A 20,382-nucleotide genomic window follows, 5' to 3' on the forward strand; every position below is an offset into this window, starting at 1 on the left:
TGGTTGTTTGTTTTGTTTTTTTTGTCTTCAAAGCTTATCTTTCTTTTGCTCTTAATGTCCTGAGAAAACAGGTTTAAACTATCTATTGTTGGTTGATTTGATTAAATTTTAATTTCATGAGACAAACTAGATGTTATATATTGGTAAGTGTTTCATAGTGATATTTTAGAATGGAATCACAATGGGAGTAGTTTTGGAAATTCCTGAAAAATTAGCACTTAATTAAATATGCATCTGGATACACACTAAAGCATAAAACATGCTGTTATCCTTTGAGAAAAGAAGGTGATGGCAGTTCTTGGGGGCATACATCTCACACCAAGAGACCATTTATAAGACAATATAGCATAAGTGCAAGTGAATATTTGCTTCTATTAGGTTGAATTTTATGAAATTGGCATTCGGTTAGGTCAGAAACTTTCAAATACTGACAGATTCATATAGTTCAACATACTGAAAATGTGAGTGAAATTTAGATAAAAGTAGAGCAAGTGTAAAATGTAGGTAGGTACCTGGATTTGAACTGGAGCTCTGAGAAGACTTTGGTTCATAACTGAGAGAATTTACCAAGGGGGCACACTGAACAGTCCAGAAGCAAAAGCTCAGCAAAGTGTAGAGGTGAACCAAATAGACTCACTGTCCTAGAACAGAGATGTGCATATTGCTAGTGATTTGATGTGCAGATTAAGTTGGGGCAAATTGATGAAAGGCTTTATGAAGGAGTTTGGAAATGGTATAAATGCATGTTCTTGATGAGTGAAGAAGTAAGTGGTGCTTGAGGAAAGTCTGTACTGCCATTTAAAAGAAGGATGTGACCAGCAAACTGGAATAGTGAATTCTTGAAGTATTATATAAACATGGACAGCAATAGAAGCTCACTAAAGTTAAAACTGAGTTATTTTTCAAAACAAGGTTGCAAGCATTGTTCTATCAAATCAGTATTGGGGGTTTATTGTTAGAATTTACCGTATCAAATTCCTAAAACTTGTAAATAGTTATTTTTTGACAACTTAAGTCAGATCGTTTGTTGGTAAGGTTGAACAAGTTTCTGAATTAACTGAAAAGTTCACAGCCTGAAGAGGTGGACCGTTTAAGTCATCTAAATGTTTTAGTGTTTTGAACTGAGAGATGACATGAAACTTTTTTTTTGGTTTTGGTTTTGCTTTTGGTTTTTCAAAGATAAAAGTCTAAATGATGAGTCCGTTTGGCAGAGGCAAAGTTGTTAATATTTGACAGGACTCAGTGTCAAAGATTTCATGGACTGTCAAAATGTGGGCAAACAAATCCTTGGGGCAGAGAAAGAGAAATATTTACATTCCCTAGACACTCAGTGGAGTTTCATTTCTTTTGACACCTTCCTTCTGTACTAGATTCAAACATAAAAGGAATGACAGGAATATAAGATGACTTAAATTCAAAGTTCACTTAACTTCCAAAAAACAAATAATAGAAATGGTTAAAGAAGAAAAAAAATCTTCAATTTTAATTTTTAGAATTCCTTAAATATTCTTTTTTCCTGAAAACAAAATGTCAAAAATATATAATTAGTGTATCAAGAATTAATAAATATTTTTCTTGATCAAATGAAATTATGTCTACAGGGACATTTACTTCTGACCTAGAACGTTTAGCACTATCTTTCCTCTTTTTTGTAATTTTGAAGGTTTGAATTATAAATTCAGACAATAGTTTCTGTAATAGTAGGAGATTACCTACACAATTGTTTTTATAGTGAAATTTATATTAATATTCCTCTTATAGGATAATACTCATTATTTTATACTTATGTTGTTAAAGTGCTATTTGAGTAATTACATGTTTAAGTTTCAAAATACAAATGGTGAAAAAAATGAATAATTCAAAATAATGAATTTCATTCTGGCAAAAAATTCTCTAGATAAAAGGTTTTTTACTTTAAGTCTCTGGTAGGAGTTCATGGAGAAACTTAAGAGATCTGACAACCCCCAATGCATATGGAAATTTTGCGTATGTGCAAATAGGTTGTGTTTTCTGGGAAGTTTACTTTCAACAGGTCTAACTAGATATTACTTTTAATTAGTTTAGATTTATTTATTAAGTGAATTAATTAACATTGTTCCAATTTAGTTGCTAGGAATTTGGCGAGGATTTTAGAAAGTCTTCAAATTCCAAATGCCTTGGATTTTAAGACTTTTCATAAGACACTGTGAGAAACAACATGTAAATTGATCGTTATGTTTTAAGCAAGTCCACAAAATTCCAGGCTGAATGCTGAATAAAGGGAGGTTTCTGTGATCACTCTGAACAGACCATAGGTATTGTAGAAGTCAGTAAGGTAGATAGTTTCCAGAAGGCTTTATTTGCATGGTGGGCAAGGCAGTGAGCAAGAAAATCTTGGGAAGAGAGTTTGCATGTGTCTGATGATCCCCAAATCCAAACAGGTTATCACTTGATTAGAACTTGAATGGATTCTTACTGTATTTCTGTGTACTTGTAACTTTCTTGAATTTTCACTGTAATGGGAGCAGTTAGAATTTAGTTATTTGCTATTAAAATTGAGGGTGAGCTTCCCAAATAAATTTCTGATTTTCATTCTTAAAAATCTGCAGATGTTTGGCCCTTTCTGTAATGGCCTTTCAAAGAAAAATCTTTATATAGATTCAGTCGAACATAATGAATATTACAGAAATTGAAAATATGCTTAGTTGGCATTCACAGTAGCGATTTTTCATTAAATGTGTGTCTTAATTAGTTCAAATAAAACTTTTACCCTCCAATTTTGAAATTTTGAAATTCTTTATATAGATTATATATTTTTCTGTTTATAGTCCTCAACAAAGTCATTTCTTCTCACTTTAAGCTAGACCAATACATTGTTAGTTTAACTTGTAAGTAGTCATAAGGATGATAAAAACAATTAAGTTTCCATAAAGTTAAATTATTAAAATGGTTCATTAAAAGACATTTTAAGAGCTTCAAAAATATACTACCCTTTAACTAAATTTACTCTGTTAAATTGTGAGCCCTGTTTTTCCTTTAAAAGTCACCACTGATTTATAACTTTGTATTTTTTATATTATGATAGAAACAAAATTATGGGGTTTTTTTTTTTTGGTGAAACTTTGCCATAATCCCATATGTGTGGTCCAAAATATTGAGTTGCATAAAATGTGGGTCATATATTACTGTGAGGTTAATGGAATGGAAATGAGCATGAGCAAAGAGCAGAAGTCAATCATGTTCGATCCCATTTTGAGTTATTACAGGCCCATTATCATGGGGTTTTTCTGTATTCCTTTTTCTCTTAATTACAATGATCCTACTATAATAATACTGAAACACTTTGCAGCAAGTAACTTTTGTTTTTATTTCTAAGTATTTCTTCACAGTATATACCAAAGAAGTGCCCCCTATATAAATGTCATTTACCAAAGTCACCTCCTACTAATCTGGGTCCTATCTAGAATTAGAAATTGCTTAAAGTTTTTCTGTTTTCTTTGACTTTTATTAAAATATTAAGGATAGATCTGGGTCCAAGGGGTTTCTGGTAGTTTCATAAGAAGAGGTCTTAAATGAATTTTGTGAATAATTACATAATGCTCTAAGAAGTGTAGGTTCAACCATATTACCTGTGTGCCTTGTTGTTTCCAAGAATGTATAACTATTTGCAGAAAGTGCTTTTTACTTTCCCAACGGGAAATAAAATGCAGCTAACCAAATAAAAACTGTAGAACCTCAATTCTCTCTAGTGCTCCGAGAGGTAGGTGCAGGATTCCTGATGGGAAATTTAGGGTCCCAAATTCCATTCCCCGTCCAGAGCATCTCTTATTTTAAATGCTATCTTTAGCTGCTCTTTAATGAATTTGTAAACCACTCTATCTTTGAAAGCCGAAGTTTCATTTTGTGCTGAAATCAATGTTTCTCTGCTATAATAATAGGAATCATGAAATTCCTATAACGCAATAAGACAAACCACAGAGGGTTCATTAACTCATTCTTGTAAGAGTCATTTAATAGTACTATGTTCATTGGCACAAAGACTTAAGAATATATGTTTTTATGAAGGCTTGGAGAGCTGCTGAAGAGTATTTATGTCAGGAGGATCATGATAAGATTTAGATTTACATTTTATTAATTTTTATTTTATTTTTAAGTAATCGCTACACCCAACGTGGGGCTTGAATTTACAATCCCGAGATCAAGAGTCTCATGCTCCACGGACTGAGCCATCCAGACACCCCTAGATTTGCATTTTTAAAGATTATTTACAGGACAAGATAAATGGAAAGATCACTCTAGGTTCATTGTTCCTTTCTGCATATCTGAAGACAAACAACAAGCAGGGACATAGGTTAGAAACACACTGCAAAATAAGGACTGCACTCATGTTATGAGCAGGGGAGTGGAGTCCTGTCAAATCAGAAAGATACTGCTTATGTTCAAATACAGGCAACCTCAAATATAACAAAAGCCACTCTTTTCCCAATTAAAGAAAAATGCCTCCCGATTGTTTATTATTTGGTCATTTTGAATATATAAATTTTTAGAGGTTGTCGATTTACTTATTCACAACTTAAGCCACCGCTTAAATAACTTAAGCCAGCTTTCTGGAGTACAAGTAAACTGATGTGTAGCAAGTACAACGTAGTAATCGGGAGAATTTCACCTGAGGATTTTATCTTACAGTACTTTTCAAAAATTACTATAATTAAGTTAATCTATTTACCTTTAAAATTTTATCAACTTGCATTGATTTTTCATAAAGTGTAGATTTTTTTAAAGTGTACTTTTTTTTCTTGTCTTATACGAAGGATTTTCTGTAAAAATTGTTGATGCCAGCTATTTTATTCGTCCCAATCGGCAACCTTTTACATTTTAATGTGCTATTCTTGAATGTCAACAAGCATCTTAGGAATATGTTTCCCTACAAGTATTAAGTTAATCAACATTTCTTAAAGCCATCTTTTTGTCTGCCTACATTTGGCTTTATTTTCTTCAAAAACTCAAGGTTACCGTTGTTTTTTTCCAGAGGTTTTTTTTTTTTTAAGCATTTCTACTGCTATTATGTCAGTCAGTATCAAAAAGGATCTGTTAATCCCCCTTGATATTATGTTAATGTTTTACAAGTCCTTATTTATGTTGCTTGACTTCTTAATTATTTTCCTGTGCTGCTCTGATTTGTAACCATTTCTGATTTTTAAGATCTGTTTTTGCTTTCCATATAAAGAAAAAGAAACAAGTCTGAATAAGTAACTTTCAGACTTTTTGATTGCCATGTGACCATGTCCTTGGAGACTTATTTTTCATGAACATTCAAAGCTTATTGCAGTGTCTCAGGAGGCTATTAGATATAAATAGAAAGTGATGTGCTGATAAAAGTTGAACAACCAGCACTCTGAGTGGGAAAGCCCTAATTTCTAACCTTTCCCAGTTTCCGGGTGTAACTCTTTGCCTGGCCCCTTCCCAAGGCTGATTTCAGTCTGCCAGTGTGAGGTCACTAAACTTGGAGTTGGAAAGTGGTACAGTCACCTTCATGAACCACCTGTATACTACTCGATCCAGCACACCACTTGTTGTTTTTTTTTTAAGATTTTATTTATTTATTTGACAGAGATAGAGACAGCCAGCGAGAGAGGGAACACAAGCAGGGGGAGTGGGAGAGGAAGAAGCAGGCTCCCAGCGGAGGAGCCTAATGTGGGGCTCGATCCAAGAACGGTGGGATCACGCCCTGAGCCAAAGGCAGACGCTCAACAACTGAGCCACCCAGGTGCCCCTCCAGCACACCACTATATATTAAAACCCTATACATTTTCCTAAGTAGATAGGCTGCATATTATTTAAAATAAGAGTGTGCTTGGTAATATTTTCTATCAAAGCATATTCACGTATTTTGAGATCTTCTTGTATGAAAGTGTTATTTGAACCCTGCAAAAAGTGAAACTTTGGGGGGGGCGATTCTGGGTACCTCAGACCTTCCTCTTACAACTTGAAGAATTCATACATCCATACACATATATGTACATGTACAGCCATATGCAAGTAAAATGGTTTCATAACATATTCTCTTTTCAAAACCTCTGGGATGCCATGAAAATTTTTCCATCTATTGCACCCTGGGTGACCTTAATTGCTGCTCCTAATTACTGAATCAACCAGGAAATATCACGATCTCATGCTGTTCATGCACCCCTTAGTAACACATTGAATGTTCATGGGTGTTCAGGAAAACAATAAGCAAGTCTTTTGCAAAGCTTCAAAGGGTGCTTCACTCTTATCTAGATAAATCACTTTGCCTACTAGACAATGCATGTTATTATAATTGAACCTCAATCAGTAATATTTTTAATGTCCTTTTGGCTATTAGGTTATAAAAGCAATAGAAGAAGGTTATCGTTTACCAGCACCCATGGACTGCCCAGCTGGTCTTCACCAGTTGATGCTGGATTGTTGGCAAAAGGAACGTGCGGAAAGGCCGAAATTTGAACAGATAGTTGGAATTCTAGACAAAATGATTCGAAACCCAAATAGTCTGAAAACACCCTTGGGAACTTGTAGTAGGTAAGAAATACCTAGGGAATGGAATCTGGGGGACATTCAAATACTCAAGCCGTTTATCTCCTCAGTCCTAACCCAACAGCAAGTTGACGTTTGTGTTAAACTATAAACTGATGTGAAATGTACATGTTCACAGAAGTTTTTGTTTTTTCTTTTCAGGTGGCTTACCTTAATTAAATTAGTGTTTAACAAGACCCATTCTTATTGCCTTTTGGTTTTCTTAAAACTTATAGCAGTTATCACTGGCTGTCATTTTTAGAAGACTTTCCAAACTGGAATTTTGTGATTAAGTGGCATTTCACATTTTCAAATCAGTATTATTGTTATGTGGGTCTTTCTTACTATCACCTTACTTTTTTGCATGTCGCATTTTCTTTGCTTTGAGCTATTTAGTAAGATGAGTGTGGGAAGTTAAAGTTTATGACAGTAGCTCAGTACGCGACGAAAGAGCTTGGCTCGCCCCGTTGCGAGGAGCACTAGAAACCATTCGGCTCCAGCCACCGGGTAAAACCGGATGCTCGTCGTGTCCTTGCAGAGGTGTGTGAACTCACCAGGCGCTCTCAGGCACCATCAGTGTGGCGAAGACACGTTCTCAGTAGCACCGCATGGTCTGAACAACTTAGTCCACAGTCAAATGTGCTTCCTTTACTCCCAGTTGCTCTTGGCGAAGCAAATGAACAAATAAATATGGACTGACTACAAATATTGTGGGCTGTACTTTAAAAATGTGTGGAAGGCACATCTGGTGGTTGTCAAATCTAAATAAAATGTAAATTTTGGAATTTGTAGTTACCCGGCAACCTTCAATTCGTATTAACTTGTCTGTTTATCTGTTACTATAACACCCATTAGAATATGTAATTTTATCTTTACACCCTTATTTTTGTATGGGCTAAGACATTCTTTCCTTAGTAGTTCATGAAAAAAAAATTGCTTTTCTGTTTTCATTCTTATCTAGGCCAATAAGTCCTCTTTTGGATCAAAACACTCCTGACTTCACGACCTTTTGTTCAGTTGGAGAATGGCTACAAGCTATTAAGATGGAAAGGTACAAAGATAACTTCACAGCAGCTGGCTACAACTCCCTTGAATCAGTGGCCAGGATGACTATTGAGTAAGTTGAAACTCTCAAAATTCTATTGAAGCATATATTACATAATCCGAGCTTTATACATCAGGTCATCTGCCATTTACTAACGAGATGTAAACCACAAAATCAGGGAGAAAAATATCTCTTTAATAAGTGCCTTCTATTACCAGGTATTGTGCTAACTAGACCTTTGAACTTATAGCATGTTTTTAAACTCTCACAGCAATAATTTTCTTCAGTCAGTAGTTTTATACACAACAAGGCACAGGCTCAGAGAATATAAGTATTTTCCCAAAACTGACTCAACTAGAAAGCGGTAGCTCATTTATCTCGGTAGCCAGTGTTCTAAATGCCACGCGGGGAGCCGTCCACTTTCCGTAACCACTGTATCATTTAGGTGCCTATGCATTAAAGAAACTTTCTCCATTGCAAAGGAGGATTTCTTTCACCATGTTTGTAAGACATTAAAAACTCAAAGCTTCATACCCAATACCAAATGCATGATCACATCCAATAGGATTACTTTCTGAAGAGGTCCAAGGGCGCTTAATTCAATTAACTGTAACTAAGAGTTCAGCTTATGTTTTGGAAGGGGTATGATTGACTCATTTTTTTTTAACTTGAAGAATGACCTCATAAAACAACTTCTGTAATTGCTGTGAACTGGAAGTGAAAAGAGCTAAATTTTCCTTTCTGGCTCCCTCACTGATTATGTGGTCTCGGGAAATCCACTTATTATCTCCGAACTTCAGCTTCTTTGGCTGCAACATAACTCTCACGGGCAATGACGTTTCTCTCGGTCCATGTGTTTGAAAATGGGAAACAGTTTTCAAGGTCCTGTTAGTGGGTCCAGCGTCTGTAGTGTTGTGCAAAGGGTTTCACATTTTTCAGCTGAGAAGCCAGCAATCAGCTGCTCTTTCCTGGCACGTCAGGAAGTGGCATCCCTGTGAAGTTACGTGTGCGCGTGCTATCTCGTGTGGTGTCCTTCTACTCACCACGTGGAAGAGCTGGCACAGTGACACCTCATCTCTCCAAAGCAGTCTCCTTCCCTGAAAAACGAGGATCCTCAAAGTCTTATTAGACCGCTACCGTGAACCACTGCACTACCGTACTGTTGCTCTGTTTTAGCCGCTTGCGAATACCTAAGCTCAATCTTCCCGGCTATTAGGAAAGGTAAAAGTACGTACAAAGACACAGCTAGTCGATGTCACATTTAAGCTATTAAACAGAGGTATTGCACATTTTAGAAAGTAATTTTTTTCTAAAATGTAGTCAAATGATCGAACTGAGCTGGATTTGTGTCTACAACGAATAATAGGCTCAGAATTACCCCTTAATAGTGAAACTCAGTATAAATCTTTTGGTGATCGTTGAAGATTCTTGATTTACTAGAGCCCAAAATGCTTACATTCGTACTGTATCCTGTTGTAACCATTACAAATTTTAAACTTCACTTAGGTTCAAGAGTACATTTCCAGTAGCGTTTCCTGGTCTTCCCTTAAGAATAATTTTAAGACTTTGATAATATCGTATGCAGAATTCAGATCAGCTGAAAAATAACTTATGGCAAATTGAGAGCCCGAGCTGTTAGGTTCTCGCGAAGCAGCACTCTGATGAAGTTTGCCAGTCCGACCCACTGCAGGAATATGATTGTAATCCCAAGACCACTCAGATAAGATCTGTTTGCCTAAGATAAACAGATGGTTTAATTAAAGAGCTGATGACAGTTGAGTACCAAATAAATTCTTTGTAAGGTAACTAACAAAATGCATTTGTCTTTTTCAGAGATGTGATGAGTTTAGGGATCACACTGGTTGGCCATCAGAAGAAGATCATGAGCAGCATTCAGACTATGAGAGCACAAATGCTACATTTACACGGAACTGGCATCCAAGTGTGATGAGCCTTTCTCCCTTGTGGGGGAGATTATGGACTGCGAGAGAACAGTACTGGCCTTCGGTTTATGCATAAGAATGCTGCTAGAAGACAGTTGATGCCCTGGGTCCTTCCTACAGTGAAGAGAAGATTTAAGAAGCACCTATAGACTTGAACTCCTAAGTGCCACCAGAATATATAAAAAGGGAATTTAGGATCCACCACTGGTGGCCAGGAAAACAGCAGTGACAATAAACAAAGTACTACCTGAAAACATCCAAACACCTTGAGCTCTCTAACCTCCTTTTTATCTTATAGACTTTTTAAAATGTACATACAGAATTTAAGAAAGAATATATTTGTCAAATAAAATCATGATCTTATTGTTAAAATCAGTGAAATATTTTCCTTAAATATGTGATTTCAGACGATTCCTTTTTAAAATCATTTGTGTTTATTCTTCATAAGGACTTTGTTTTAGAAAGTTGTTTATAGCTTTGGACCTTTTTAGTGTAAATCTATGACACATTACTACACTGGGTACCTTTGAAAGAATCTCAAATTAAAAAAAAAAAACTCATAGCATGATTGAAGATATATCTCTGTCAGAACATTGGTATCCTTTTTGTGCCATTTTATTTTGTTTAATCAGTGCTGTTTTGATATCATTTACTAATTGGCAGGTAGTCAAGAAAATACAAGTTGCCAAGAGCTCTGGTATTTTTTAAAAAGAAATTTTTTTGTAAAGATCAGACAACACACTATCTTTTCAATGAAAAAAAGCAATAATGATCCATAAATACTATAAGGCACTTTTAACAGATTGTTTATAGAGTGATTTTACTAGACAGAATTTAATTAAAAAAAATGCAAATTGTAGGTTTATGACTATAAAAAAATTGAGGCACTTCATCTAAAGTGTTGGTGAAGGCAAGTCTCTGAGAGCAAGAACTATCCAGTGTTATCTAAACTTTAATCCTAGCACATCGAGATTTTTTCAATATCGAGACATTAGGAAATTTAGGAGAAATAGTTGATGTATATTTTATATCCTGTTCTGTTTCATGCAGTCCAAACACGACAAGAAAGAAGTCAGTTTTATATTAGAACTCTGAAGCAGGAGAAAAGGGGCAGTTCACATTTTTCACCTTTCAAAAACAAATCAGCTGCACAGAATATCACCCTTGCAGTTTTTAAAAAGCCTTTTATTTGTGAACGCTGATGTCAGAAGCTTATTAAATGAAAGAACTCTTTTTACCGCGTAAGGAAGAGGTGAAGGATCTGGCTTTTGTTTTTTGTTTTTTTTTTTAAGCTTTATTTATTAAACCATATTATTTGATTACTGTGTTAGAATTTCATAAGCAATAATTAAATGTGTCTTTATAGATATTTCAGGAATGTATACATATTGTGAGTAATGCTTTCAAAGTTACGAAAATCATGAACTACCCCAGAATTGAACTGTTGTACTTCCAAAGAGAATTGGGCTGTTTATAATGATTTTAATAGAGAAAGATCCCAGGGATCGGTCATAATTGGTCTTGTTTGATAATGTGGGCATCCACAAGCAAACAACAGAAACAAAAACCTGTAAATGTTCCTTTGTAAAACTTGTAAATTTTATTTATACTGTCTTGTTTTGTACACACATTTCTCTGTAGTGGGCTCTGAATACATTGAAAATGCACTATATTTTTCTATTTTACTTGCAGAGCATCACAAAAGAACAGGTATTTTCAGTGCTACATAATGTGTTTTCCCACATTTAGGACCAAAGATGGCTATAGAAAAACTCAAATGGATTGCTTCCCAAACCCCTCCCCACCCTTTTTTTTTCCTTTTAAATCACTGTACAGTGTTATTTGATATTTTAATTTATTTTTCGATTGACTAGAAAAAATCATTTTAATTTCACTAAAATGTTTTTTGTCCCTAAGGAAAAATAGTCTGTAAAATAATTTTAATTAGCATAATACAGTCACCTAGATACTTCCATTTGTAATCTTTGTAATAGACTGTAAATATATTTTTGGAACTATAACACAATGTGCTTGAGGGTTATTTTTCAGTGTCTGCAGTGTATACAAGTGTTTATACTAAGTACAGCACTTTACAATTCTAATCAGTAGCATTGGCCTTTGAGAGAATGAGTGAAAGAGTTTGAGTGAGTGTTCCTAATTCCGTTTGGATTCTAAACTCACTGATAATGAAGTTCTTTTCCTGTTCATAGCTTAAGGTGCTTATTTTTTCTATTAAAATTAAATTAACAAAAAGCCATTCTAGAAATAGAAGACATAGTATGGTACATGCAAACGGTGTCTTTCCTGCTTTTTTCTAGCTCTAGATTGATAGTTGAGTAGTCTTTCTTGAGTAGAAGGGCAGAATAAAAGTTTTTTTGAGTTTTTTTTCAAAAATAACTTTTTTCTTCAGCAATATACCTCATCTGCCTTAAATTTTTTACAGCTCTTTACAGGGAAAGGGGAGAAGGGATGGGAAAGACACACAGCACAATAGGAAGTGTATGAATACATCACTCTCTCGTTCGTAGGTTTCTTTTCCCAATCAACGTGATGATTTCAAAATACATGTGTGTGATACAAATATTCAGAGAAAAAGAATTAACATTGTAATGCTGATTGTAATACTCTCTTCCAGAAAGAGATGAAATGGTATAATGATAAGAATGTACAACTTGCACCTTGAAATCTTTTTTTTTGATAAATTAGTGCTCAGGGGAGGAAAGGTAGAGAAAGCGAACGTCAAAAACAGAATTCAAAAATTATTAAAAATGCAAAAGGACACGGCCTCCTTGCTTTAACAGAGCCACCTGTTTTTAGAATGCTGTCTTCACACTTGACTTGTGTTTCGCATTCAGTACTGAAATAAAAGTAACTTTTATTACATCTGAATCTAACATTTTCTCAGCAATCGATCTGGGCCTTGTTTACTCGAACTGGTGGTTTATACTTGTCAGAGCACTATGAGTTGAATCATATTGTACACTTATGTAATCTACATTAGCTAGTACGATTTAGGACTATATTTTAATTGCTCCTCTTATCCGTGTTTTTAAGACAATTAAAATGGTGTAATTCACCTCTCTCTCTTTTTTTATTTTTTAATTTAGGTAATGCTGATATTCTCCCTTTTGTTTCCTGAGTGGCCAGAACGGTGCTACTCGCTGATGTGCATGTTCAAAGAAATTACTGATGTGTATTTTTTTGCTCTATGTGAAGAAATCATGGGGAACTTGGGGCGAGATGTGCTTTTTGTTGGTTGAATTTGTCCCTCCTTGCCTAAGAATTACTACAGGGGTCATCCTTTTATAAGGACAAACTGCTTTTAAACAGTGTCTTCAATGTATCAAGCACAAATAACTCTTTCTTCAACACGAATCATAAGTCTCTTTTTACCAGCTTAAAATAATAAACGAGTCTATTAGACAATGTAAAGAAAATCCTGTCTCCAATCATTGGCGGGTTCCTTTATGTCCCTTACTCATTTATTTTCTTACACAATATCATGAAAGGAGATGTCTAGAGTAAAGGTTTCATTGAAATATTTCAGTGGACCAATCAGAATACAAAGAAAATTAATAGCCACTGATTCCCTTCATCCTTTTGCACAGTGACTTAATTCCACTCTAATTATTATGGAATAACAAGTTAAGACTCTATCTTCAAAGAACCCTACTATCAAACATTTTAGTTAGAACCCTTATTGTTCTTTTTTTTTTTTTTTTGAAACTGCAGCTACATGGTACTAACAAGGATATTTGCTTGTGAAAGGAAATATTTTGTCATCAGACCCTGACAAATACTTTAGACATTTGATACAAAATGGCAACTTGGGGAGCTTTGGCATTTAAGATGCTGCAGGACGCAAAAAGAGGATCCAGAGCAAATGGAAACGGTGATAAACCTGGTGGTCTGACCAGGTCGTTTGCCGTGGACCCTGACCCAGCGATCATTCCAACTTGGCCCCTGCAACACAGAGATCTAAGCGATCCCTACTCTGCAGCATCGCCGTTTGAAGCTCTACAAACTCTTCACAAATAGCTAAACATGTTTTCAAAGACGAGAATAGACTAAGACCAGACGAGGTGCTATCACTGCTTATCACTTGTGATGCTGAAGCTCAGGCGAGGCTGGAACACAAAGTTTAATCTTGAAGTCTTGGTCCCTGACTATTCTACAGGCAAGGCTCTTGGGAAGTTCACACAGTGATAATTATATAGCTCAAAACAGTGATGGGCAGTCACAAGAGCTTTTGAAGGACTGGATTCCGTAAGCAGTACAAAAATATGCTACCCTACCAGCACGGGTTTCCCTGCAAAATTGTAAAGCTGTGAAAGATACACAAGTTCTATCACTAGGTAAGAAATAGATTTGAAACTCCCAGTGAGCAGCAGTAACAATTCTTTTGTTGAAACACTTTTAACTCCTACTTCTACCATTTGTTTCTCGTTATTAGCTGCAATGAAAACTCAGTCTCAGTTTTGAGGAAAGCTGCTGAAAGGAAGACGCATAAAGCAAAAAGGCGATCAAATTCCTGAATGCAAAAAATCGTTAACTAACTCCTGATACTAACAAATGGGAAAAGACAGTGCCTGGTGACTGGCAAAGGTCCAAGCTGCCCTGAGGGGAACACCATCCTCTTGGCTTATTGTCAGTGTCCCCTCAATTCCCCCTACCTGGCTGCTCTTCCTGCTCTGGCTAGTACATCTCAGCTGGAAGAATACGGGCAGGAGAATATAATATTTCAACAGCAATGCTTCTGTGAGCCTCATCAGAGTTAAATGCTGTAAGGGGATATTTTTTTTTCAAGTTCAGTGATTGAATGTAATTAAATCTATAATTAAACAATAAAAGACCTCTTCTGATTGACCTTGAGGTTAAAATAAATTTAATTAATTGATCTAATTTAATTGGACCTATTGCACAAAGTTTGGTAGGTAGGAGTAAGTAGCTCCAGTGTTCTGTAGGTATGTAACAGCACTAGGAATTCTTTATGTGTGTAACAGTAGTAGGGATTTCTAACTTTCCAGCATTTGATGATTTGGAGATAGTAGCGAGTGAAGTGTTGTCTATTCGAAGCCTCCATAAATAGCAAATAAAGCTCAATCAGATATAACCTGCAATATGTGTATCATCATTTCAAATATCCCGGGTTTCTACAGCTGAAAATTATTCTCGTTTCCCTTTTGAAATACACAGCCTTTAATTAAGCATATTTGTGGATTTTATACCTAAATAAAGAATGCACAATATATTTTTAAATGAGTGCTTAGTCATAGATCTTAATTAAAGATGCTCACGGGCACATTGGTTTTTTAAGTAATGTTGGGTTAGCTTAGTAGAGAACAAATCTATATCGTTCAAATCTCACCATTCCACTATGTAACCCAAACTAATTAAAGACAACGACTGAACAACAAACTCGAGTAAAACAGAGAAAATTAAACTATATATGTAGAACGAGTGTTCAGATAAGACACGTTTTTAAAAATATTTTGCAATTCATAGTAATGAGGCAAACAACTCAAGAATCCTTTTTAAAAGTGACGTGAATTTGCAGACACTTACTACACAGCTAGGATAGACTCTGCGGCAAAGTAAAAGAGAAAGTCGTAAGTTTAACCTGATAGCCCTCTGCCAATTTGCAAGAGAGGCGCGCACTGCTAACATTAAAAACCCGACAGAATCCGAGGCTAAATTGGGCTCTTTCCAGGGGAAAGAGACCCACACATTTCTTCAGCTCTGACGTTTGCACAAGTGTTTTCAAGGCTCCACTGGGCAGGGCATCTGCTGACCATGCATGACCGAAGTTCTGTGTTTTCACGAGATTTTTGTTAGTTGCACACCAAGCTCCATGTGTATTCACCAGAACCCAACTTCACAGACAAAACCAGGAAACCTGATGCGACAAACAGACCTGCCGAGCTCTACCTGACCGACGGACGGGAGTCAACGCATGGGCTGGTCAAGCTAGTTCCGTGACAGCACTCCTCTAAAAGAAGCACCACCTGTTAGGTCAGGTGTGGTGTGGGACCAGCTGAATGCGGAGCCCCTAAGTCTCCTCTGATCTACTAACAAAACAAGGCCAGCAAACACTGAATAATACCATCCTTCAGATTTTGAAGTGTGTATTAAAGGCAGGGATAAGTTATAGGGAACCGAGAGAGTCAGACAGGAGAAGCTGAGTTTAATAAGAGAAACAATGCAGAGCTATTGGCAATTCTGACCAGAAAAAGGCTGTGGTGGGAATGAAGTTTGAGGGACCACAGTCTGGCAGTGGTGCCTGACATATGAATTAATTCCTCTTTATTTCTGGATCAGAGCCATAGAATATACTCTCTGCCTCCATACCTTCGCTCTTCATTTTTGCATTCCCTCTTACTTTTCTAAATGGGGGAAATTCCTCTCAAATGAGACACGTCTCAAATTTCCTTCCTCTAAGTCTTCGCTTCCTGACACCTAGGAGGCAGAATCATCTTTCCTGTGCTTTGCTTACGCTGCTGTGCTGAGGTTCTCCCACTGCGCTCCGTCAGATTATTTGTCTGTGTGTCTCTCCCGCTGGATCAAGTACTCTTGGAGGGCAGAAGCCAAATGGAAATCTTTGTTTTACGTCCTGTGGGACTTAGCAGTTTCTGGCACTCAGTAGACACTCTATAAATATTTTAGAATCCTTGAAGTGCAAATTAATTCAAATTGGTTTCTTCTTAAAAGGTAGGGAGGATCAGGTGTTCTGAAGGATGAATGGGGTGCAGTGAAGGTGGTCGTAAGCCGGGTGTTGAGGGAGAAAACTAATTTCAGAGCATGGATGGCTGCTCCTGTGATAGGTTGGGGCAGCAGGGACAGCCCAAGGGACCCCGCAGAGGAGCACAGAGACATGGACCCCTGTGAGAAAGGGAGGCGGAAGGAGCTGATTAGGAAGCAAGACCAGAGGGGGCGCCTGGGTGGCACAGTCGTTAAGCATCTGCCTTCGGCTCAGGGCGTGATCCCGGCGTTATGGGATCGAGCCCCACATCAGGCTCCTCCACTATGAGCCTGCTTCTTCCTCTCCCACTCCCCCTGCTTGTGTTCCCTCTCTCGCTGGCTGTCTCTATCTCTGTTGAATAAATAAATAAAAATCTTTAAAAAAAAAAAAAAAAGGAGCAAGACCAGGATGCCCAAAATGCAGGATCTTCCAGCTGCCGGAAAGGAGGAAGTACCGCTGGTTGTAAATAACAGAGTGAGATGAAAGAGGAACTTGAAATCAAGCAGCAGAAATTGGACTTGATGAGAGAAACAATGAAGCGCTATTTACCAATATCTGGTTTGATGAGGGAAAGGCATGGCAAAAATGTTTTTTTAAGGAACAGTAATGTGCAAAAATAAATGAGATGTGATTGTGACTAATCAGGCTTAGACAAGAGAAAAGAGTATTTTTCTTCTTCCTTAATGAAAACACCGCTCACTCCAGCTCTCCAACTCAAGACAGTGTCAGTAATTCTGTAGTTAAGTAAATATATTATAAAGTTGACTTTTGTAAGCCAGCCTGTGAGTCTACTTAGCATTTACGTTATGAAGAGGCAACAGCGGTAGGTGACAGCAGAGGGTTTGAAGAAAGACCACATGGCACTAATTCTTGTCACAACAGGTGCAATGTGGGGCAAATGATTTAAATTCTCTGTTTCCTTCTTTCTATCTTACCTATAAAATAGACATAAATAGTTCCCACTTTAAGAGTTGTCGAATTTGTTAATTGATACTTGGAAAGTACTTATACAATAAGTACTCAATACATGTTAGCTCTTCTCATTTCTTTGGGAAATATTTTTGTCTATATTTCTAATTAGCTGTTTAACAAACACTTATGAACACACTTTGGTGAATTCTGACCTAACACACAAAAGTATTTTGAAATATAAATTGTATGTTTTTGTCCCAGATTTCATCCTTATCCTTTTCTCAGTTTTTGTTTTGTTTTGTTTTTTAATAACCATTAACCATATGTCTTAAGTCAGTACCCAAAGAGTCAAACTTCACTCATCTGGCCATAAACAATCCTTCACTGCATGCAACTGATTTTACCTCTTTGATATTTCTGGAATCTACCACCATCCTCCCAGCCACTGCCCTAAATTAGGTTTTCATCACCTCTCACCTAGACTAATGTCACATCCTCTACTCTGTTTCTCTTCCTCTAATCCTTTTTAATTACAACTTTCAGAGTCATTTCTCTAACACGTGTCTGATCATGTTTCCCCCCAGTTTAAAAAGACTTTAATGGCCCCTCACTAATTGGAGAATTGCATTCAATTATGTAACATATCATCATCAGTTGGGATCGTGCCTGTGTGATCTTCACATTATCACCTCCTGCTGGACTGAACAATTTGTGTCTTTGGCGTAGAAAAGTCTTTCACACGCCCTTGTCATTATGAGTTTTCTGAGGAGGGCAAGTGGATGTCTACCTACTGAGCCCAACACAGATTTAAAGGCTGGAAATAGTTTCTATTCCTATACCTCAAAGCAAGAATACGTAATTACCTTGAAAACAAATACTGGACAAAAAAGTTAAGTTTGAGGAAAAACACATAATCCCCCTCAATTTATAGCTGATATCAAAATGTCATTTTTTCCACATTTTATGCATCTCCTTCAATGACTTAAATACACCTCTGGAAACTATAGGACAAAACAGATCATTTGGTTAATAAACTTTGCATTCTGAGCTACAGTAGAAAATTATATCCAAATATTTACATGCTAATTTACATTTTCTTTCATCTAAACATACATTTAAAATTTTGTCTTTGCTATTCGTCGAAGAAGTGGTGGGTAGATTCCTGCATGGCTTTATTCTATCATCTTGTCTGGAAGTTGGAAAATCTTCTCTAGGGCGCCTGGGTGGCTCAGTCAGTTAAGCATCTGCCTTCGGCTCAGGTCATGATCCCATCATCCTGGGACTGAATCCCAAGTCCCGCTCCCTGCTCGGTGGGGAGCCTGCTTCTCCCTCTGCCCCTCCCCTGCTTTGTGTTCACTTGCTCTCTCTCTCTCCCTCTCAGCAAAAATAAATAAGGTCTTTAAAAAAAAAAAAAGGAAAACCTTCTCTTATTTTTCTTTACCCAGTTATATTATATAGTATTTTACGCTGTTCCTTTATCTGTCAATTATGTTGCCTCACAGACAGGAAGTAGAACGTTTGTCCAGCTCACATTTCTATTTCAAAGCCTGGCACAGTGCCCAGCACATTGCAGATTGTTAAGAGGTGTGTGTTGAGTGATTGAGAGTCACGTGACCCTCAAGCCAGGGGCTCTGGTACTCTAGCAGTTGGTCCCAACCTAATGCATGAAGACAAATCTCCCGAACTGAGCCCCTTAATCCCTCTCATCCTACTAAAGTGTATCTCTTCTCAATGTCACAGAAGTTTCCCAGATGCTGCCTGTGCCATTCCTCACATAGCTCTCATCTTTTTGACCTTAAAGCTATGCATAACCTCATCAGGAGCCCCCGGACCACAGTGTCATGGGGACCTACACACTTCGTACCAATGCATAATCCGACTGAAATCAGCAGTTGAGGGTCACATCTTTATTTTGGATTCGATAAAGAATCATATTTATACTTAATTAACCGCTCACAAACTTGTTTGTTTAGGGGAAACAGCTACGTAATTATAACTTCATCATTTCAAAGTGCCATTCTGACTATTAAAATATGGCAACTGCCATAACTTCTATATATTTCTTCTACCCATCTTTTACCAAATAATTAACCACTTTAAGTGTTTTCCTAGCCTTACAGCTCCTTCTTTCCCTTAGCAAGAGGTCTTGGTGGCCTTAGCACAAACCATATCACGCTCAGTATTTAGCCTGTTTTCTTGACTTTAATATTAAAATGCATACCTTCGTGCTTTACCATCTATTTATGTAGGTAAGTCGAGTTAAATAGGTTAAACCTGTGCTTCTATAATTCTTACTCTATCTGTGTTATCTGCTCCCAGTGCAGCAGCGGGCCCTGCTACCTGCGCAGGCGGTGTGTTTAGGAAGGGGGCTGAAGCCTCTTCGCATCTGCTGTTTTTACACATTCAATGCGTTCATGATAAGAACCAAAACCTGCTACTAGAGACATGCATTTAATTACATGCTTCTGCCATCTTTCAGGAGTGAATGTATTATCATGTTTCTTATTTTCTTTCTTTCTTTTATAAATAGAGACTTAATTTACTATAATAGTAGTGCAAATTTTCTCTATGCATGAGCTGTGGCCCTGGAGTTACTGCCAGGGAGCATTCTTCCCATATATTTCCGTAGCATTGCCTAGAGGCTGAGTAAATAGTGTTTGCACACGGTAGGTACTAATCAATAATTTTGACTAAATGAATAATGATGTAGTTGCCATTGGGGCTAAAAAAAATACATTTCAAGTTTAACTGAAATACAATCTTTTACTTGCTTGATAGTATCTCAATTTTGGCTACTAAGTTTAACTGTCATCGTGTGTAACTCCATATAAATGTAATATCAACGAAGAAGCTACACACTTGCAGAGGACAAATAAGAAGCAAGTTGGAGGGAAAATTGAGAAGCTCTCATTTGTAGAAATATTAGCCTCGGTTTCACCGTTCACTGATTCCTTGACCTTTGCAGAACAATTCAAATCTGTGAAACTCCTGTTTTCTCATTCGTCACTGGATGCCTCTGCCTTCCTTTTTTCTTAACAGCAATTTTATGAAGAACATACAAAATTAAGCAGACAAATGAGCTTTAAATAATATAGAACAAGTTTTAAATTCACATTATGATGGTTTTATTTATTTATTTATTTTTTTAGTTGAATTTGAGATGCTATCTTCTTGCCAATTGCTTCTTTACAATTTCCAGTTAGCCTGGCAAA

General features: G+C 36.7%; 1 protein-coding gene across 4 annotated transcripts in view; it reads left to right on the forward strand.

Moving 5' to 3' along the window:
• The window catches only part of EPHA7 (EPH receptor A7), a 161,130-nt gene extending 149,590 nt beyond the window's left edge, over nucleotides 1-11,540 (forward strand). For all 4 annotated transcript variants that reach the window (XM_026511793.4, XM_057311182.1, XM_057311183.1 and 1 more), the window contains exons 15-17: nucleotides 6,344-6,537; nucleotides 7,493-7,648; nucleotides 9,410-11,540. In XM_026511793.4, the coding sequence (XP_026367578.1) occupies nucleotides 6,344-6,537; nucleotides 7,493-7,648; nucleotides 9,410-9,524 (465 nt within the window). In that variant the 3' untranslated portion in view covers nucleotides 9,525-11,540. The remainder of the gene's footprint in view (nucleotides 1-6,343; nucleotides 6,538-7,492; nucleotides 7,649-9,409) is intronic.
• Nucleotides 11,541-20,382: the final 8,842 nt, after the last annotated feature.

This window comes from Ursus arctos, unplaced genomic scaffold (genome assembly GCF_023065955.2).
Source record: "Ursus arctos isolate Adak ecotype North America unplaced genomic scaffold, UrsArc2.0 scaffold_13, whole genome shotgun sequence".
Classification (NCBI taxonomy): Eukaryota; Metazoa; Chordata; class Mammalia; order Carnivora; family Ursidae; genus Ursus; species Ursus arctos.